At 35.2% G+C, this 20,486-nt stretch overlaps 5 protein-coding genes across 6 annotated transcripts; 1 reads left to right on the top strand and 4 right to left on the bottom strand.

The window, feature by feature from the left end:
- Positions 1-3,177: 3,177 nt before the first annotated feature.
- On the bottom strand, positions 3,178-5,316 carry LOC106387744 (protein GrpE). The gene is made up of 3 exons (XM_013827654.3): positions 4,994-5,316; positions 3,914-4,405; positions 3,178-3,655 (listed from the first exon to the last, which is right to left on the bottom strand). Exons 1-3 carry the CDS (start codon positions 5,243-5,245, stop codon positions 3,440-3,442), a joined length of 960 nt encoding a protein of 319 aa, XP_013683108.2. The 5' UTR covers positions 5,246-5,316; the 3' UTR covers positions 3,178-3,439.
- Positions 5,317-6,825: 1,509 nt separating this feature from the next.
- Positions 6,826-10,285, top strand: BNAA10G17030D (probable lysophospholipase BODYGUARD 5). Its single transcript, XM_013823850.3, has 4 exons — positions 6,826-9,124; positions 9,201-9,547; positions 9,624-9,817; positions 9,902-10,285. Exons 1-4 carry the CDS (start codon positions 8,659-8,661, stop codon positions 10,230-10,232), a joined length of 1,338 nt encoding a protein of 445 aa, XP_013679304.3. The 5' UTR covers positions 6,826-8,658; the 3' UTR covers positions 10,233-10,285.
- Positions 10,286-10,813: 528 nt separating this feature from the next.
- LOC106387745 (AAA-ATPase At5g17760) lies at positions 10,814-12,651 on the bottom strand. Its single transcript, XM_013827656.3, has 2 exons — positions 11,576-12,651; positions 10,814-11,471 (listed from the first exon to the last, which is right to left on the bottom strand). The coding sequence occupies exons 1-2, from the start codon at positions 12,602-12,604 to the stop codon at positions 10,965-10,967; spliced, it is 1,536 nt and encodes a 511-aa protein (XP_013683110.2). The 5' UTR covers positions 12,605-12,651; the 3' UTR covers positions 10,814-10,964.
- A 2,110-nt stretch (positions 12,652-14,761) lies between these two features.
- LOC106387746 (NADH--cytochrome b5 reductase 1) lies at positions 14,762-16,948 on the bottom strand. The gene is made up of 9 exons (XM_013827657.3): positions 16,689-16,948; positions 16,307-16,448; positions 16,108-16,198; positions 15,931-16,008; positions 15,762-15,842; positions 15,585-15,674; positions 15,428-15,493; positions 15,248-15,334; positions 14,762-15,076 (listed from the first exon to the last, which is right to left on the bottom strand). The coding sequence occupies exons 1-9, from the start codon at positions 16,804-16,806 to the stop codon at positions 14,984-14,986; spliced, it is 846 nt and encodes a 281-aa protein (XP_013683111.2). The 5' UTR covers positions 16,807-16,948; the 3' UTR covers positions 14,762-14,983.
- A 1,434-nt stretch (positions 16,949-18,382) lies between these two features.
- LOC106387747 (probable lysophospholipase BODYGUARD 4) lies at positions 18,383-20,401 on the bottom strand. 2 transcript variants are annotated; one of them, XM_048742225.1, is made up of 5 exons: positions 19,908-20,401; positions 19,472-19,812; positions 19,209-19,396; positions 18,802-19,121; positions 18,383-18,699 (listed from the first exon to the last, which is right to left on the bottom strand). In XM_048742225.1, the coding sequence occupies exons 1-4, from the start codon at positions 20,317-20,319 to the stop codon at positions 18,803-18,805; spliced, it is 1,260 nt and encodes a 419-aa protein (XP_048598182.1). In that variant the 5' UTR covers positions 20,320-20,401; the 3' UTR covers positions 18,383-18,699; position 18,802. The 2 variants fall into 2 exon arrangements, with proteins under 2 accessions (XP_048598182.1, XP_022544820.2); XM_022689099.2 differs by having other exon boundaries at positions 19,472-19,803.
- Between the last annotated feature and the right edge of the window lie 85 nt (positions 20,402-20,486).

Genomic DNA, 20,486 nt, shown 5'->3' with positions numbered 1-20,486 from the left:
CAGATTTAAAACCATTACAGGATATAGAATAAAACAGAAAACTCAGGTGAGGAAAAGACTTTGGATGATGCTAGAACCAATTAATCCTAGATTCTATCAAACCATATTGAGAGATAAGTTGTTGATGCCATTCGATTGGTAACACTTGAAGAACCGGTTTCTATTAAACCATAACTCTACTCCTTGACAAACCAATACTTTATATAACACCTTTTAACAAATAACCGGACACCAATATTTTTCGCTTCCTTTCTGGTTAACACGTTTCTAAAAATGGAAACGATAGCCTAACCGAGACAGAACTGAAAATCATTTTGGTTAATTGTACATGTATACAGTCAATACAATGCATGCATGGTCCTAAAATACAAAAGATGGTCTCCACACGTCATCCAGATTTTAAATGTTTTTTTAACTAATCTGGGGTATCCAGTCATGAAGGAATTTAAACTAATTTCAATATGAGATGCAGTTTACGGACATACTTTTTCTCCGAGTATCACAATGGACCATAAGCAGATACTCATATCCATAGATGTCCAGAAACATGTAATTTAGTTTCGCCGCAGCAGATGTATCATATCTGAAACGTATTGGCGTACTAAACACGTCTCTTTACCACTCAACTACAAGAACCATGATAATTTAAATGTTTTGGTGGAATAATCTTACAGATTGTATATTATAAAAATTTAGGCTTTTATATATTAACTAAATTTGGTTTTCTAGTCTTCTAGGTTTTCAAAATTGATGTTAAGACATTTAAATATTAATATATTTTCATTATAAAAAGATGTACAGTTCAAAAAAAGATGTGATTATTTTTGACAAAATAATAAAAAAAATATTATATCCGCTACCCTTTCAAAAAACTTTGTGGGATCACACCTAGAGGTGGGCGTTCGGGTACCCGTTCGGGTTCGGGTCGAATATTTCGGATTTTCGGGTATTTCGGTATAGAGGTGTAGAACCCGTTCGGGTATTTCTGTACTTCGGGTCGGGTTCGGGTATTTTTAGTTCGGTTTCGGTTATTTCGGATCGGGTTCGGATATTTAGATTTAAAAAAAAATTAAAATTTTCATTTTTCAAATTTCTTGTATTTAAATATATAACTTTCACTTAACTATTTTTTTGTATTTTTAATAGATTGAATGGTTAATAGATTTGGACATAACATTTTCAAACTAAAAAGACATTAATTTGGTTATTGTTTTTAAATTTTGGATGTAACTTTTTGTTAATTATTGAAATAAAAAGTTTGACATGTATTTTAAGTGCATATCAAATCATCTTCTACGTAATTGTATGTATATCATATGAATTTAAATTATGTGTAATATCAATATAAATATTTTATATAAAATGAAAGATGTAAATTAAAAATATAAGGTTAATTATACATATGTTCGGTTATCTTCGGATATCCATTAGGGTTCGGATATTACCCGTTCGGGTTCGGATATCCAATCTCTCCTAATTTAATACCCGTTCGGATATTTTGCTACTTCGGTTCGGATTTCGGTTCGGGTTTTTCGGATCGGGTTCGGGTGCCACTTCGGATTTCGGGTAAAGTGCCCACCCCTAATCACACCCGTCAATCTCCGATGAATCATACAGAAATAACATGGGTGTTTTGTATTGTATGGATCAACCCTCCCCCCCCCCCCCACATATGAGTCAATGTGCACGTTGTAGTGTATGAGCAAGTGATCGAGTAAAAATCTAACTACAAAAATTATGATTTATAACTATGAAATCATTTAAACTCTTTTGGTAAATCATAATTGATTGGATGTATAACTACCATATTCAATATTTTGAGATATATCATTAATCTTTATTATTTTAATAAATAATGAAAATTTATTAAAATAGCTTTAAATTCTAATAGCTTTCCTTATATTAATAATAAACACATGAATAAAACATTAGTTTTAAAAATAACTAGAGCTTGACCCGCATGCTCATGATGGTATTGATTTTTACGTTTTTATACATTGATATTCGTTTTTCATGATTAGTATTATATATTGTAGATGTGTTGTCGTATAACTAATTGTATTCAAAAGATCCAGGCTGAATTGGATAATAAAATTATTTTTGGTACAAATATCCAAACTCGTTTCAGATATATATGGTTATTTAGATATTTTTATGTTTCTACACATTAGAATCAAAATCATTGAGACCCATGAATAAACTCGAACCCCATGCAAAAATTATAATATCCAAGCGGGACCTAATTTCAAAACCTCCCAAAAAATTGATCCCGAAAGAAATAATTTATACCTGAATGAGTACCCGAATGTTCATACCTAACTGATTCTGTAAATAAATTAAACAAAAAAAACTTTTTTTATATGTTTGACTAAAAGAAGGGAAATAGAAATAAATTTTTATTTACTAAAATACTTATATGGAGTGAAACATTAAGTGACAATAAAATGTAATACATTTTAATTATTTCTATTTAAGTTATTATTTTGTTCACATGATAAACTATGCCTTTGAATTATGTATTTGACTACGTAATTTTTCACCAATTGGAACTAAAATAAAAGAAAGTTTTAGTAAAACAGATTAACCGAACTATTAACCATATGCAAAACCTGACTATTTTACATTTTTGATTTTTATAATTTACACAAAGTTAATATTGATTAACAAATAAATAAAACTTTGCACTATTACTTTTATGGTAATATACTTAGCCGGCCATGATTTCATGTCCCCACCTAAAACCGAATTGTAAACTCATATATCGCATATTACTGGGTACTGTTCTCACAGATTGTGGTAGATAGATGGATTCACTGGACTTGTTGACCAAATCGGTTTTAAATCGGGAAGATTGTCCAGTTTTTGCTTTAAAATTGTGTCACGGTAAGTTTTTTTCTAGAGTTCGAGATTGCCCAACATCCTAAGAAGAATCAATAAATGAAAAAGTGTATTCGTGACTCAACATCTATTTAAACACGTTCCCAAATAACCCTGACAACCAGAACAACAAACGTTACCCATAGTACGTATAATACAGTAACCGGCCCCATAGTACTTTCTAAGCATAACTACTTTTAGTAATGAGCCTGTGATACACACTGTTCCGTACCTGACCACTATACCCACTGATTGATATTAAACACTTTCTCTGCTTGCACCTAATTTTCATGCTGAATATAGATAAACAAAATCCATTATCTTCCAGTATTAAATTAAAAAAAAAAATCAATCTCAATAGAAAATCTCGTTCTATTTTTCTAAACTCTGTAGAAATGATATTAATGTAACAACAACAACAATGCCAATAATTAATCTTAACAAGACGCTTCTCTCTCTCTCTCTCTCTCTCTCTCTCTCTTACGCACACCACAAAACTGCTTAGTCTTTGATTGTCTTTAATTCAAGATAAAGACCTGCTTTGTCTTGTTTTGTCTTTCATTCAAGATGAAGTCGCTTCTGCTCCTTCTGCGCTTCCTTGCGCAATGGCTTCTTCTCCTTCACCTTCACCGGCCTTTTCTGGTCCAGGTCCAGCAGATACCTTCACCATTGAAGGACGTAATAGCCTTTCCCCTAGCAAGAAACCTTTCCTGTATTCTTCAAGTACTATACCTTCTTCGTATTCCGCAGAATCCTCCCTCATTATTGCCTCATGAAGCTTTTTCACACATCAAAGAGAAAAAAAAAAGCAAAAGTATAAAAAAGATGTCAGTTGTTAGGATTCTAGAAAGATCAACAAACAAAAGGCTTTTTGTAAAGTTCAACTACCAGCTCACTGAAACCCATCACCACTCAATAAAGTTCTGAAACTTTCCCAAGATGTATCTTAGTACTAAACACATGAGCGCTTTAACTTTCTAATAACTAAAAAGGCATCTCAATAGGATTAAGTCATTATTAGCTAAGAGCAACTTACCATTGGATCAAACTGCTTGCCGACTGTCTCCACAGTGACAACACCAAGCGAACCTAGAATCTCAACAAACTGTTTGTATATGCTCTGGTAGCTGTTAGTGACTCTCTCTTCTCCCTCAGTCTCCACCTTGATCTGGGACTTAGCCCTCTCGAAATTATCCAAAACCGCCAAAAGATTCTCCACAACCTCTCCTTGAGCATTTGAAACAAGGTTTAGCCTCTCCCTCTCGTTCCTCTTCCTGAAGTTGTCGAAATCTGCGCTGATCCTTATCAGCCGATCCCTCTCCACAGATAACTCGTTAGATAAAGTGGCGACTTTCTCCTCGAGCTGAAATTTTTGATCTTCAATGGACTTTAACGATGCTTCTATCTCAGCAATCTTCTCCTCGTTGTTCTCTGCTAGAGCTTCTTTATACGAACTCAGCAATGCTATGGTCACAGCCGCTTCTTCTTCCTCAGCGCCAGCGTTTTCACCCTCAGCACCATCAGTCTCCTGCTCCATGGTTTCAGAAGAAAGAAAGCAATCAACTTTACACAGACATTTCAGTTTCTGATAAGCAGAGACAAAACAGAGTCTCGACACACCATCAGAATCTATTCACATGAAGAATCACATTAATAGGCTGAATACGAATCCTTCAGGGAGTAATGTAATCAACAAAGATTAAAACTTTAAGCAAAGAAGCTGAGACAAAACAGAGTATCAACACACAAAGCTTAAAACTTTAAGCAAAGAGCTGAGACAAGACAGAGTTTCAAACACACAGACAATACCAACATAATCAATTGACTGTGAACAATCACATATTCACATTAATAGAGTGAATACGAATCCTTCAGGGAGTAATATAATCAACAAAGCTTAGACCTTTAAGCAAAGAAGCTGAGACAAAACAGAGTTTCAACACACATACAATACCAACACAATCAATTCGAATCCTTCAGAGGCTAATGTAATCAACAAAGCTTAAGACTTTAAACAAGTAGACGAGAATCCCAATTTCGAAACCCTAAACCCTAATCACCCAATTAACATTTCTAAAAGCTACCTAAGACAGAGATGAGGCTTAATCGAAAAAACCTGGACTTCGGGTTCGCTCGATTCCAGCTCCGTCTCGGTCGTCTCTGCTTCTCCAGAAGCAAAGGGTACGAAGTTAAGTAACCGGAGAGAATTTCCACCGGAGACGGAGCGGAGAGAAGCTCGGCGAGAGAGTGAGACGCTGGTGTTCCTTCCTCCGGCGAAGGAGACGCAGAAGGGCTTGAAGGGCACAGAGGGTGCATGAAGTAGAGACGGTGTGAGGTGTAACGACGGCGTTTTGAGTAGACCGGCCATTGGTGAGAGTGGCGGAGAGGGATAAGGGAGATAGAGAGAGAGGGCCAACAGTTCGTTCAATCTTCCCCGTCGAGTGTAGTTTATCTATTTGTATCGTTTGGTTTTTTTCAGCCGTTGGATGTAGTCTTTATATATTGATCGGACGGTCAATGTTTAACTGAAGTACTAGATTTTCTAGGAGACAGAAAATTCTAGAAGTTTGTAAGAAACAATTTTATGCTCTAATGAAAAAAAAAAAAAAATAACCATTTTTACAAGTTAGACAACCTTTCTTGCCAACATTTTCATAATATAGCCAAGGTGGTGTGGTTCAATAGTGTTGTTTCCGAATGGTAACAGCAGATTGAGCGGTGCGGGACAAACGGTTTAACTGCGGTGCAGTTTTAACAGTTATAAAAATGTATAGATATATGGTATATGCAGAGATTTTTGTTACTGTTAATTGCGGTACGGTGCGGGATGGATGTTACCATTCAGAGCCCAGGTCAGCAGTCTCAGCAAGGTCTTTGCTTTCCAAGGCATTGCCAATTTTTAGAAGCAATCTTGTGTTACTATTAACTAGTTTTACAATTTGGACTTGTGCTATATGTTCAAAACGGCCTTCGTGGAAGCAAAGCCCAAAGAAACGTACTAAGACAGTTTGTTTCGTCGAAGCAAAGCCTAAAGTCTGTGAGTGTATGGTATTTTTAGATCGATGGTGTGATGAGGGCTGTGAGTGTATAGTATTTTTAGCCATAATAACGTGGAGTACAAAAATTACATGCTGAGTTATTTTACTTTCATCCACTAAAAAAAAGAAGAAGAAGAAGATTTAGTCCATTTAAGCCCTTTTTCAAACAAACAAAAAAGATTTAGTCCATTTAAATATATATATATAGTCCATTTATTCCAAAATAGAGTAATACTACCTACTTTAATCAAGTAAAATTTCACTTTCAATCCCATTTTTCTCTTTTCTCCTTTTTCAACTTTGTTTTTCTAACATTTTACTCTATTAAGTTTTTTTTACTCTATTAATTACCAATCAAACCCAAGAAGAATATAAAATACAATCAAGCATAATTTGATGGGTGATGTATATATACAGTGTTAGGAAAATAGTATCATATATATCACATATGATTGCTCTCAAATCTCAGATATCACTTTCTATATTAGTTCCATAATTCTTTGTAATTCATTTTGATTATGCTCTTTGATTTGTTTAGTTAATATATATGTATATTCTCTTAATCAATAATACACACCCCAATCCATAAAACGTTAATTATGTCAATATACGGTGAGCGTGACCAAATTGTAACGAAAGCCACTTTAATATTAAATATTCAACAAAAATGTGTTGTTTTACACAAAATACATAGTATAAAATTAAAAATGTTTTAATACTATAATGTCTGTTGAAGTTAATAGATAAACAATAACGTCTAGTTTTAGCATTTTTCATGCCGTTGACCACAAATCATGTTATTTTCTTATTAGTTATGAATCATTAATTCATGGTCTTAAAAAATTACGTGTTTTATATTATTGTAAAATTTTACACGTTTTCTTATTCAAATTTTCGAGAAAGCTTCTTTCTAATAATGTAGGATATAGAAGAATTTCTAAACCCTAAAACATGATGAACTCTTTAAAAGAAAACATTTTATACACTTATTCATTTTCTGTACTTGTTTCTTATTCAAATTTTCGAGAAAGCTTCTTTCTAACAATGTAGGATATAGAAAAATTCTAAACCATAAAACATGATGAACTCTTTAAAAGAAAACATGATTAGTTTTATACACTTATTCATTCTATAAATAGTTTCAACTTTCTATTGTATAGTCGCAGTTAACAACAACACTATTTCTTGCAACGTCAGTTACTAATTACAAAATTTTGAATAGACACTAAAAAGTTACATATATAGTCTTTTTTAATTTCATTAAAATTGAAAATATACAAACAAGAACAACATCAAACCAGAGAGAACAACCACAAACTACAACAATTACGTGAAAGCACAAATGAATGTGTAGGCCAAGACCAATGCAGGAAGCCAGATCTCAAACCCAAGAGGATAGTTAGGAGCACAAGAACACATCCAAGACCAGCAGCAATAGGCAGACTCCCCAGGGCAACGCAAGAGCAGACATGGAGGCTAGACATTGGTGAATCCAGCACTCAAGACCAGCAGCAATAGTCTTCTTTTCAATATATAAATAGTATATAAAAAAAGAGTTATAAAAATAGGCAATACTTCACGTCGCCAAATATTCAACACTTTCTGATAATTTTACTTCAAAATTCTATAATGAGCAACGATAACTTTGTTGAAGTAATTTAATTTATTGAAATTGGACATATTACTATTCTAATTATTTTAAATACAACCATGATATATAGTTTTTATCAATAATGGGAAAACTATACTTCTATTGAGACGACTTAGACTTTTTTCTTTGAAATTTGATAAAATACACATCGCATTAGTTTTTTAGCACCATGAGAATTCCACCTCACCAACAAGGGATCGAGATCTAAGATAATTCAAAGGATTTTAGATTAATCAAATAATCCAGTCTCCATGTGATCCACTCATACACTATTTTTTTGTCACCTGAGTAGACTTATAACAAAATGTCTAAGTTGGGTCTTAACTTTGTCATTTGTGACCACAAAATTTAATTTTGTTAAATTTAATCATTCACTAAAAAAGTCTAGTTTTACTTCCATAACTTTATACTTTTGTCATAACATGAATAACCAAATACTAGAAAACCATTGTACAAAATTTGTTAATTAGGTACAACAAAATTTCAGGCATCAATTAAAAATAAACATTGATCAAGGTTTTTTTTGCTTGTAGTACATTTCGAGTTATATACTAAGAAAAAACTTGATCAAAGTTTATCTATATTGTTATTGCCTGAAATTTTATTTTCCACCTAATTAACCATTAGTTTTTTTTATTCTTTTAAACAGAAGGGCATATTAATAGAAATATAGAATTATACTTTTTGAGTGTATGATCATTAATTAAAATTAAATATTGATCAAGTTTTTCTTAGTAAATATAAGCTAACTAAAATGCTTATTGTAGAAAAAACATGAAAAGAAGTAAAATGGTACAGGCTCTTCTCTTGTTGCTTACTTGCATGAGTTTATGACGACTATAGTATAAACCCGATCTTTGGAGGAGCAACATTTTTTTGGACTAATTTGGAGGAGGAACTTACGTGAAATAAAATTTAAAAAAATTCTCAAATACACTCAACCAACTAATAATAACATACCTCCAAAAAAAATTTATCAAACAAAATTTTTACTCACTAATTGAAGTCTATAAAAAGCTGTGTTAAGAGATGTTTTTCATCACAACTCACCAGTCTCTCTTTTCCTCTTTCTCGATCTAAAAGGTCGCTACGATGATGGCTTCGACTTTTCAAGAAAACTGTATTTCAGTAATCAACGGAGCTCCAAGTTGGGCTGTTTTCTTTCTTTTTGATCTTCTCGACAATTTTCTCTGCATCGTTTTCAGATTCCTCGACCAAGTTATGGAAGAAAAACTAGAGTCATGCCAGTGTAATAATCCTCAAGAGACATCCGGATACGAGTTTCTTTCAGACCATCAACACTTGTCCGAGACTCTTTACCGTAGGAGAAACATTTTCCGACAAGCCGGTTTTCTCCGGTTTGCTAGAAAACTCCCAGAGATCACCAAGAAAATCGGTATAGCTACTTTCTTGAGAAATTTCCTTTTTCCCGATAAAATGAAGAAAGTCCCTCGTGAGGTTGCAAACAGATGGTCTGATTGTGGTTGCAAGAATTGTGTTTCTTGGACTAGCACCGATCAACTTAACGTGATCGTCAAGCAACCTTCAGTATCTTCAGGTAATTGGTAATTAAACTTGGTCATATAGGCTAAAGCTTTATTATTAACATTTCATAATAATTTTCATTTTATCAGATTTATCAATGAGCAACAAACTGGTAGAGAACGTTATTTTCATACACGGATTCTTAGCATCTTCATCGTATTGGACCAACACGGTGTTCAAATATCTACCAGATACCACGGAGAAAACTAACTACAGATTCTTCGCGGTCGATCTTCTAGGGTTTGGAGACAGTCCAAAACCTAGAGACTGTCGATATTCGTTGCAAGAACATGTTGAAATGATCGAGAAATCGGTTATTTTACCAAACAATCTGACTTCATTCCATGTTGTAGCACACTCCATGGGATGCATCGTTGCAGTAGCCTTAGCTGCCAAATTCTCCGGTAGTGTCAAGTCCGTCGCTTTAGTAGCTCCGGTGAGTTTTTCAGTTGAAAATCCGTTTCAACTTTAAAACACTTTACAAGACAATGTTTTGTTATTTTTGGATTTAGCCGTACTTTGGTGATAAAGAAGGAGCAAGTTGTGATGCTCTTGATGTGATAGCCGAGAAGAAACTTTGGCCTCCAACTTCGTTTTTCTCAGCGATGATGGCTTGGTACGAACACATTGCACGTGGGGTTTGCTTTGTTGTGTGTAGGCACCACCGTACATGGGAGAAGATCATCAAAATTATAACTTGGAGAAGGTATAAATAATAACCAAAGACTATTGATTGATTCTTACGTATACAGGTTTTGAAACGTTATGTTTTTTTTTTTGCGATGTTTAGTAAACTACCAATGGCGATAACCGAACTGACCAAGCACACGCATCAGTCGTCATGGCATAGCATGCACAATGTGTTATGCGGAGGAGCAAAATTCACGGATAAACACCTTGAAAGTTTGATAAATTCCGGTGTTAAAATCAGTGTGGTGCAAGGGAATAAAGATGCTGTGGTTCCTATTGATTGTCTATGGAACATGAAAGCTAAGTTCCCGGCGATTCAAGTTGAAGTTATTGCCGGAACCGATCATAGTTCGGTGATAATGAGTAGAATAGAGGTCTTTGTTACAAACCTTGTTAAGTTGTGGGCTTCTTCCGGAAAGAAACAAAACTAGTGGAAAATGCCTATAAGATTTAAACTTTATAATAAAGTCTTCAAACGTCAAAATTTAAACTTTATAATATATTTTCGTTTTTTATCTTCTAATTAATTAGGTATATTGTTCTTTTTGTTACAAAAACAAACATTTTCCTTGAATAAATCCAATTGTCATTGTTGAAGGAGAAAGTGAAAGTGATACATATAATACGTTTTGTAAAAAACAGAACATAATAATCTCAAACTTTATATTTTCTAAAGTTTTGATTTAAGAGAGTAGTAAATTAAATAGGATATCTCAAGCAGTCACATGATCTTCCGTTTTAATGATCACACGCAAGCGAATCACACTTTATTAGAAAACCAACTGTTGTATAAATTCTTTGTGGGGTAGTCTCTGTCTCTCCACACCTTACTTATCATTCAAAAATTCTTTTCATATAACTAAATTAATAATGTGCACTGTATAACACTCTTGGTAATGTGTACCTCCAAAGACTATATCAGCAATTTCTATGGAGAAAAATAAAGTTCCAGATTTCTTAGTGGGTCTATAACGATTCACAACCCTATATATATAGAAAATATATAAGAAACTTTTAAAAACACTTAATTTATATCATCAGAGATTTCCAAACTTTCTTGTTAACTCTTACAATAGCAAGGCTCTTCGGTCTATTTATGTCTTCCTCATAATCTTTCTTATTTGAGCTAATACTGGATCACATAAGTTTCTAACACACTGTCTTTAGGTCCAAAACAGAACAAGTTTCTTAATCCTTTTACCATTCTTCCTCGGAGAACCCTCAGCATCACGCTTTAATGCCATCTCATCCATCTCCAATCTGCCCTCCTTCTTCATAATCACCTGACTCGATTCATCAGCTTTAAACCTCATCTTCTCTAAAACACTCACCAAACCCTCAAGCGCCATGTCAGCATCCTCACTTTTCATCAGCTCCTCTGCCACTTGTGCCGGCGTGATTACATCCCCTTCCATCAGTCGCTCTATCTCCGGGTAAAGACGGTGTGGCATAGTGGTGTCGTTCAAGCACAAATAGTTAGAGGCTAGAGTCTTGAATCCTTGGAAAGTGCAATGTCCCATGTATATGTGCATATCCATACGACCCGGACGTAGTAATGCCGGGTCTAGCCTATCTTTATGGTTAGTCGTGAATATTATAATCCGCTCGTCTCCACAGCTTGACCATAACCCGTCTATGAAATTTAGCAGCCCTGATAACGTCAAAGGTCCCTAAACACAAGAAAAATGCAAATTAAATACACTAATAAAAAGTATAGTAATAATTAGTATTGATTTAACCGTAACAGATCCATAGAAGACAGAACCAAACGGACCTGAGACTCGCCGCGGTTCTTGCCTTCACCAGGCTGTTGTTGCTCCACTCTATTGGGCAAATCCACCGCACAGTCGATATCTTCAATGACAAGAATCGAACGGTTACGTGTCGCTAGCAAGAGCCTCCTTAGGTCAGAGTCACGCATCACACTCGCGAGCTGAAGATCATAGACATCAAACTTGAGGTAATTCGCCATGGCCGCAACCAAACTAGACTTCCCGGTTCCGGGTGGCCCGTACAGCAAGTAACCCCTCTTCCAAGCTTTCCCAACCCTCTTGTAAAAATCTTTCCTCCTAATGAACCGATCAAGATCGGCTATGACGTCACGCTTGAGCTCGTCTTCCATGGCCATCGTCTCGAAGGTGGAAGGATGCTCGAGGATAACCGATTCCCACCGGAGAGAGTTGAGAGAATGCAGCATCAGGATCCTCCTCTCGTCTCTGATCTCTTTAGCTTTGGTCTCGACGTAAGGGATGTAAGAGTTTAGGATCAAGTCTTTATGCTTCTTGTCGAAACTCAGCTCGAAGTACTCGCTTTTACCGTCGTCGTCGACAGGGCTTCTCCTCCCTCCGCCGCCGCCTCTTCCTCCGCCTCTTCCGCCACCTCCTCCTCCGCCGCTTTTCTTGTCTCCTCCGCCGTCAGTGACGAATATCCACTTCAGCTCCACGTCTTGGTACACGTCGTTGACGATTTCTCCGTCGCTGAGGTACAAGTTGACGTGTTTGTCTTTATGGCCTTTGCTGATTCTGAGCCTGATGGCGTCTGGACTGATCTTGGTGGAGAGGTAAGTCTGAGCGGCTCGGTAGATCTCGTTGCTCATGCCCATGTTGTCGTCGTCGATGGTTAGAGTCAGAGTCGTGGAGGAAGAGCGGTGGAACAGAGAGCGGAGAGAAGAGTAGATGAAGTCTTGGATTGGTGCTGGGATGAGCTCGTGAGCCATTGATCGTATCATCATCATGTAACCAGCCATTGATGCGTACGCTGTGAAGAACGATGTAGGTGAGGGAAGATCCTTTGAGAAAAACATCGTGTCTCTCTGTTTCTACTGTTGTGTTTGTTGAAGATGGAGAGAGTGAAAGAGAGAGGTTAAAAGAGATATATAAAGAAGGAGATACGCTTAAGGAAGAAGGTTTCACTTTGGGTTAAAAGACATTATTAGTCCCCTTAACACTTAAGATCTCATTGTCTTAATTCAATGGATGTGTATATGATAATGACCCTTAAAATGGAAAAAGTAAAATAAATAAAAAGTAGAAAGAGGACAAAATAAACTCTTGGAAATTTTCCACGTCTCTTTCCACGAAGAGTATGTCCATTTATTTTCCAATTTTAACTCATATGAAAGGTCTTTTTTTTTTAATATTTATTGCGTGACCAATGAAGATTGAAGACTCTAATGTATATGAATGTAATTGGGTGGCAAGCTTGTGGTTTGGTTCTCAGATTTGATACCTTAACTATTTTTCGTGTAACGGTTCAAAACCTTTTCAATTGATTAGTTTGGATTTGTTTCGTCATTATTTACTGATAATGTGATATAACTTCTTTCGTAATATGTCACAAAACTACGTTTACTGTCAACAACAAAGCTATATACACATACGCAAGTGAATAATCTAATCGGCATGCATCATAATACATGCATGGTGTATAAATATTCCCATTTAAATATTTAATAAATGTTTTCACATAGATTCAAGTTCTAATAATCACGAAAAAAGAAAGTTTTCTTTTCTTTTTCTTTTTCTTGTTTTGTGAGAGTGATATATAGATAACCTTGTTTAGTTATGTTGGAAACGTCATGTGGCTTCACAGAAAACTTTTATAAGTTGTAATTATGATAACCAACTTACGGTAATTAATATTATATGGTTATACATGTTGGATTTTGCTTAGTTTGTTCAGGTGGTGATGACTGATAACTTGATTTTCTGTAACTCGATTACCAATACAACCAAAAACTTTTTATTATCTTTTAAAAGTCATTCCTACCAATAGCAAAACCTATTACGCTGGTACTTTTGGCCTTGGATATAACAGTTTTGGAGATTTTTGTATGTTAATAAGTTTGGATATTACAGTAACTATTTATGGTCGGAATTTAACTTTTTAACATTGGTATTTATGACATTTGATGATTGACCCATAAAAGACCAAAAAGCAAAAAGATGCACTATATTGTCGCGATGTAGCATGTGGGACTTCTTATTGCGTGTTGTAATTCCATCAGTAAAGAAATGTAAGAGGAAGAGGTACGTGTCAGAGTAACAATGGATAATGTGATTCATAGCCAAGAAGAGAAAAGTAAGTGTACTACTGAGTCATGAGTTCATCTTTCTTTGGACCGTGGCGTACCTACTTTAATATATCAAAATATGCTTTTTAACAATATCGAGACCACGCAAAATTCTCTATCGCTAGCCTATACTTCAAAAGTAAATTTATATTAAAATATTTTTTTTCTCTCAATAACCAAGCATTATTCATCGTTCACCAACATTTCATTTAATAATGTCACTAGTAGTATGACTATGATGTCAAGAGAAAAGTTTGGTAAGATGATAGTTGATGAGAGAAGGAAATACTTTATTAAACTTATTGTAACACACTTTCACTTCACTTCGATTTTTTAGAAGGATATTTACATTTCACTAGTAGTATGACTATGATGTCAAGAGAAAAGTTTGGTTAGATGATAGTTGATGAGAGAATAGAATACTTTAGTTAACTTATTGGAACACACTTTCACTTCACTTCAATTTTTTAGAAGGATATTTACATTCTTAACAAAGAGATGATATTTTTTCATGGTTTTGCAATTTATTAGCTACTTAGTGAAACATCTTTCACTTCATTTTTTGAATGATATTTACATTTTTAACCAAAAAACAGACTAGTAACTTCATAAAAGTATTCTGCAATTCAAAAAAGTTATTGAAAAGAACAAAATAAAGGTTTTCTATAATAATAATCTTTTCACCAAAAATCAATTTCAGTCATCCTTTTTATAGCAAATGCTATTAAAGTGACTCATGATTCATGCCTAGTAGGGCCAGTCGCCCAAATTGATTGCAACAGACCAAAACAAACATATAGGGCAGGTCATGTTGATGTCGATGTCCATGTCACTATCAAGTCTTTATATGAATACCAAACCAAACCAAACCGGTACAACTAAACCAAATGCCTAACCAAATCTTTAACCAATAAATCAGAACTTCCAACGAGATAACAAACGGTCAAACAAAACAATGGTTTATAAAACTTGGAACAGAAACACAACTCTCACTCAATTAAGACAGCAACTCTCAGTTGGGAAGGTAACTAAAATTATTGATCAGAGATAATAAGTTTTTTTCTTAAATAGCTCATTTGTGGAGAAGCAATCAAAAGCAGAGATTTTAGATCAGAACTGGAATTGCATCTCTGGAGAGTAACCAAGAGCTTCAAGGTTTGCAGCCATGGCCTTGTTCATAGGCGGTGGTCCACATCTTAGGATCTGCAATTCAAACATATACACCAATCTTATGTTCATCACTCAAATTACTTCTTGTCAAGTGTTTCATTCACTTGCAGTGTTCTTGGTTTTGTTTCACATAAAGATTTAGAGTTGGAAACAGTGATGACTGTGGTATGTTCAAGATCAAGTAACAAAGTAAAGGTATTCTACCTGAATATCGGATGCTGGTGCAGGACAATGGGACTGAATCATTTCCTTAGATACAAATCCAACACCACCATCCCATGTCTCCGGAGGCTAATCATATTTGCCACACAAGATTGAACCAAAAAAGCATCAAGAAAGAGTTACTCTATAGGAACGCCAAAACATTTGGATTTAGTGACTAACCTGGTTCAGAACATAGTAGATTTTGAATTGATCTGGGTAATTGGCTGTAAGACTCTCCAACTCTTCCTGAAAGAAGTATTGAGTCACATAATATTTGGAGTTTGAAAACAATCTATTTGTTCTCGACTAGTACAAGGTGATAGACTCTTTTTTTTACCTTTAAGAGAATGTCTTCGGATGTAACATTGGCGTAAATGAGGTGCACCTTTGTCTTGTCTGTTGGGTTTTCTAGAATCGTTCGTGCCACCTTCAAAAGAGAGAAACAAAACACGGTTTACGCATATAAATTGGCTGCAAAACATGATATTGACACACAAAAATGTATGAGACATACTTGGAACATGGGAGTGATGCCTGAACCTCCAGCAAGCATTCCAAATGCCCTAAACTGACCTGGCTGATACTTGAACCTTCCCTGGCAAGCACAAAGTAACAAAACAACAAAAAGTTTGAGATTTTGAACAATTTTGAGATAACATCTGAGTTAATAAAGTAGTGAGTACCTTTGGTCCCTTAACAGCAAGATGGTCTCCAACACGCATCTCCCTGAAATGATGAGACATTCTTCCTTGCGGATACATCTATAGTTCGCAACGGGAAACTTAATAACAAGTTTCAGTTGAACTAGTGTAAAAACCGAGTCAAGCTGAGTGAGAGAGTAAAAGCATATATATACATACCTTAATAACAAGTTCAAAACGTCCAAGGTCAGAATCTAAGGTTGTAGGAGTGTAAGGCTTGATAACATCCTCTCCTTGAGCATCCTTTCCCCTTTGTATAAAATAAATCCATTATATATCATCACAACACCAATTAAAGCCTCTCCAAACACAGAACCTAAACTAAGGTTTACATATGAATATGTTCATAGCAAAACACCTGCAGCTGATGTGTTGACCAATGGGAAGACCCAAGACGGAGGTAGAAGATGGAAGCTCAAATACAAATTTAGCCACATTGTGACTAAGTTGTTCCTTTGTAACAAGCTTGAACTCCTTGAAGTTCTCTGGATCCAAACACCCTATATACAATCCAACAAAAGCCATAAGATTTTTAGCTGAAACAAGTAGACAATTACAAAAAGACCACAAAAGGCTCGATTTTTAACATTGATGTAGGTTAATTCAACCTTCCAAACACGGACGAACTCTATACAAATCTTTGCCTAAACTTATACAAAAAAAGTTTCATGCTTTTTTCAGGGGAATAAGATAGGCATTGTGAAAACTGAAAAGGTTTTGAATTTGGGGATAGAACCAACCTCTGCGTTTTTTGGAGGAAGAGAGATAGTAAGCAGCACCGGCACCAACTGCGACGAAAGCGACGAAGACGCCCAATAGAATCTGCCGATCTAGAGTTCGGAGGAACTCTGTATCCATGGCGAGAAATGAAAGGAAGAAAGAGAGAGAGTGGGGGCAAGATCAGTTCTTTTGGGAGGAGTCTCTTTAGCTTGTTATCTCCGCCATTAAAACGAAGGGATGGGAGCTGGTAGACCAAACCCCATGACGTTATTGTTACCGTGTTTGCAATATTATTTCTAATTACATTTTATTTTGACCGGAGTTAAAAAAAAATAATGGAAAAATATATTCTTTGCTTTCACTGAAACTATATGAGATCACTGTTTGAATCCAGTGCTCGAGTGCAAGATCTTGAGAGTTGTTTAGGTCTTCCAAATTCATTGTACATAATTATGGTTTAGGTCCGGTTAGAGTTCATTTCTATTAGGGTATAATTAACCCCGGTCTCTTAGCCGGGGTTTTTAAGTTATGATTTGATATTTTTTTTGTTTTTTTTTCTTTTTATATTTTTTGGTAAGATACGATTCTTATCAATACCATTAAAAGAGGATCATTCACTTAATGAAAATTACAATTTTTCAAAAATACCCTTATTTTTACAAAGAATGAATAAAATTCATTAATGACATTTAAGTCTTTTGGTTTTGGGCCTACATGTACACCTAAATAGATCTATAAATAATGGGCCTATATATATTTAAAAGATATACTAACTTTAAATATAATATATGTATAAATATATTACGAACTATAAATAAATTAGCAAACATGAAAATATCATTTTCTTAAATATACATATCAATATTCAAAACAGATCATTTGAATATTATACATTTTTTCAATATAAACCAAAATCCTATATCCTACACCATATATCATATACATATTTGAATATCATTTTTCCATTTATAATGTCATTTTATACATAATATTGATATGGCAATTACGAGTGTTCAAGAAAATTTTAAAAACTATATTAAAATTAATTTTTAAATCTAAAATAAAAGCACAAACTTATAATAGGTTATTAATGACGAAAATAAACTAATATTGTCATATCAATAAGTTTTTTGTATTATCATTTTTTATTTGGATAACATAATAAAATTTTATCAAATTCTAAGGAATCACTAATTTATGTAATATTAATAAATATATGAGTAATTTAATCAATTTAAAAAAAATTACTATTAGATATTTTGTAATCGGATCAATGGTATCAGATTGCAGGTTAATAGTGAGTTTTTGGATTTTTACCTGGTTATATCAGATTTTTAATTAACGAATTTTTCATTAAATCCGAACCGGATTATATACAATGTATCGGGTCTATAGGTCCAACCATAAATCTAGGTCAGATATAAAAACAAATCTTAAAACTCAAATATTATCATAGAACAACTACCATATTTCAAAAAAAATACCATATTTTGAAGAGAAAAAAAATGATAAAACCTTAAAAACTCAATTGTTATGGTTCGAAACAAAAATAATGGTAATTTACAAATTAGTTTTCGATTAATAAATGAAAAACAAACAAACCCGTGCTTTCTAAGCGCGGGTCAAAATCTAGTATCTCTTATTTAAGAGACGGTTTTTAGCTGGCGAATTAAGAGACTCGAGTTAATGATGATCTTAACGAGTTTGCAGCTAATCAATGGAAAGATCGCGTGTCATTGAATGGACATACAACAAAGAAGATTGGACATTTACGTGATTAAGCACAAGACTATTGGAGCATGTTAATGACGGTTTCTATACCTAAATTCCCTGGATTACAAGACAATGTATCCTGTGGCTCAGCCAATTAACTTCGTCCACTAAAAGGGGCTTATTGTGTGTACTTGTGATGAAATTGGGAAAGCTTGCATCTACATTGTGAGGGGAGATACGTTCAAGAAGACTCCGGTTGATACTTTGCTTGCTCTGTGCCCTTATCACCTTGCTCATGTTCCCAGTTTGGTATCCATCCTTCAGATCAAAGAGAAGAACAAGAATCAGCTATTAGAATTTTGGTTTCTTGTATTGTTTTGTGGCAAACTGACTTGATTCAGAGTTTTTAGTAACTAGAACCTTATCTACATGAACCCCAAATGCTCTCCAGTTTCTCAACAAACTCTTCTCTTCTTCCGCCTATAACACTCTCATGATCAGCACCAACAACAATCTCAACTTCCACCGCCTGAAAATTCCTCTTCATGTCACCAGAGAAATGCAAAGGAACGATTTCATCACGGTCGCCTTGCATCAAGTGAATCTTAACACTGGAGTTTACAAGGGTTTCAAGATGTTTATCCGCGAATTTGGACCCACCGCAAATCACATTGTGCATACTATGCCATGCAGAGTGATGTGTGTGTCTTGTTATGTCCTTTATCTTCCAAGGAATCTCCCTAACAAAGACCAAATCTTTACTAAACAATAAACATGCTGATCATTAAACCGAACCAAAATAACAAAACCGGTTGAAATGTTTTTACCTTTTACCAGTACATAGCTTGATGAGCGATTCCCATATCTTATGATGCTTGCAGACTATGAAACAAACGCATCGACCAACATGTTCGTACCACGACATGACCGCAGTACCAAACGCTAGTGGTGGCCAGAGCCGCTTTCCAGCGATGCGGGTCAAAACCGATCCTTCAAGTGATGAAGGAAGATAAGGCTGAAATGTCAAAACACATTAGCTCACGAATTAAACTGAAACATAAGATAATAAGACAACAAACTAATTTCTCACCGGCGCGACAAGAGTAACAGATTTAACGATAGTTGAGTGCTTAGCAGCCAAAGAAAGAGCAATCAAGCACCCCATTGAATGTGCAACCACATGAAACGAATCTACTTGATAAGGCTTGATGACTGATCTCTCTATCGCTTCTACATGATCTCTCAACCTATAGAGACTGTCTCTTGGCTTAGGACTCTCCCCGAACCCCAAAAGATCGACCGCAAAGAGCCTGTAACGTTCTTCATTAACGTGTTCGAACACAGTCTCTGTCCAGAAATACGATGAACCCATGAAACCGTGTATGAATATTACATTCTCCAACGGTTCTTGAGCAGAGTCCTCTGTTTTTTCTAATCCAACATGAAATAAAAAAACATTAAAATTCAATCGTAAGCAAAAACATACAAAAAGTAAAAACGTATTATTTTATAATAATATTTGACACCTTGAGGAGTTGAATCTTTGACTACAACGTGAAGATTCCCATCTTCGTTCTTCGTCCACGAGTTGCAAGATTGACATCCACAATCTGACCATCTATGAGTCTTCTCAGACTTCACCATTCTCCCGGAAAGCTTGAACTTTCTGACGAACCCGAGAAAACCCATTTCCCGGAAAACGTTTCTCCTCTTGAACAAAGTCTCTGAAACCTCATTTTCACCGGTGGTATGAGGAGACGCGTTGCAGTAGCAGCTTTGGGAGTTTCCCTCCAGAAGCTCGTCGAGGAGCTCGTACACGACGCAGAGTGCCGCGTCGGCGAGGTCGAGGAAGAAGAAGATGATTAAAGATAGGGCGGCGTGAATGGCTGTCCCGGATTTTCTCGTCCATTTCTTCGTGGAGATTGCGAGGAGAGACATGGAAGCGGGGGGAGAGAGAGAAGCTAGAGCGCCAGAGAAGTTTGAGATAAATGGTTAAGCCACGTCGAAAGAGAGAAGCTTTGACTTTTATTTTATCAGATCAAAACGACGTCATCTTGGTTAAATGCTTGTAAACAAATGCAAATGAAAATGCTATTGGCTTCAAG

This window comes from Brassica napus, chromosome A10 (assembly GCF_020379485.1).
Source record: "Brassica napus cultivar Da-Ae chromosome A10, Da-Ae, whole genome shotgun sequence".
NCBI lineage: Eukaryota > Viridiplantae > Streptophyta > Magnoliopsida > Brassicales > Brassicaceae > Brassica > Brassica napus.
Note: the sequence above shows the minus strand (reverse complement) of the source record. Positions and strands in the feature narration are given on the sequence as shown.

What these genes read in the sequence shown, in the direction of transcription:
- LOC106387744 (XM_013827654.3), bottom strand. Translation starts at nt 5,245, where the DNA reads ATGGCCGGTCTACTCAAAACGCCGTCGTTACACCTCACACCGTCTCTA. An exon ending in CGAGCGAACCCGAAGTCCAG is followed by an intron (nt 4,406 to 4,993) that starts GTTTTTTCGATT and finishes ACCATGGAGCAG; the next exon opens with GAGACTGATGGTGCTGAGGG. An exon ending in GCAAGCAGTTTGATCCAATG is followed by an intron (nt 3,656 to 3,913) that starts GTAAGTTGCTCT and finishes TGTGTGAAAAAG; the next exon opens with CTTCATGAGGCAATAATGAG.
- BNAA10G17030D (XM_013823850.3), top strand. Translation starts at nt 8,659, where the DNA reads ATGATGGCTTCGACTTTTCAAGAAAACTGTATTTCAGTAATCAACGGA. An exon ending in CCGTCGCTTTAGTAGCTCCG is followed by an intron (nt 9,548 to 9,623) that starts GTGAGTTTTTCA and finishes TTTTGGATTTAG; the next exon opens with CCGTACTTTGGTGATAAAGA. An exon ending in AAAATTATAACTTGGAGAAG is followed by an intron (nt 9,818 to 9,901) that starts GTATAAATAATA and finishes TGCGATGTTTAG; the next exon opens with TAAACTACCAATGGCGATAA.
- LOC106387745 (XM_013827656.3), bottom strand. Translation starts at nt 12,604, where the DNA reads ATGTTTTTCTCAAAGGATCTTCCCTCACCTACATCGTTCTTCACAGCG. An exon ending in AGAACCGCGGCGAGTCTCAG is followed by an intron (nt 11,472 to 11,575) that starts GTCCGTTTGGTT and finishes TCTTGTGTTTAG; the next exon opens with GGACCTTTGACGTTATCAGG.
- LOC106387746 (XM_013827657.3), bottom strand. Translation starts at nt 16,806, where the DNA reads ATGGATACAGAGTTCCTCCGAACTCTAGATCGGCAGATTCTATTGGGC. An exon ending in TTCCTCCAAAAAACGCAGAG is followed by an intron (nt 16,449 to 16,688) that starts GTTGGTTCTATC and finishes GATTGTATATAG; the next exon opens with GGTGTTTGGATCCAGAGAAC. An exon ending in CCGAAGACATTCTCTTAAAG is followed by an intron (nt 15,494 to 15,584) that starts GTAAAAAAAAGA and finishes TACTTCTTTCAG; the next exon opens with GAAGAGTTGGAGAGTCTTAC.
- LOC106387747 (XM_048742225.1), bottom strand. Translation starts at nt 20,319, where the DNA reads ATGTCTCTCCTCGCAATCTCCACGAAGAAATGGACGAGAAAATCCGGG. An exon ending in CAAAGATTCAACTCCTCAAG is followed by an intron (nt 19,813 to 19,907) that starts GTGTCAAATATT and finishes ATGTTGGATTAG; the next exon opens with AAAAAACAGAGGACTCTGCT. An exon ending in CTGTTACTCTTGTCGCGCCG is followed by an intron (nt 19,397 to 19,471) that starts GTGAGAAATTAG and finishes TTGACATTTCAG; the next exon opens with CCTTATCTTCCTTCATCACT.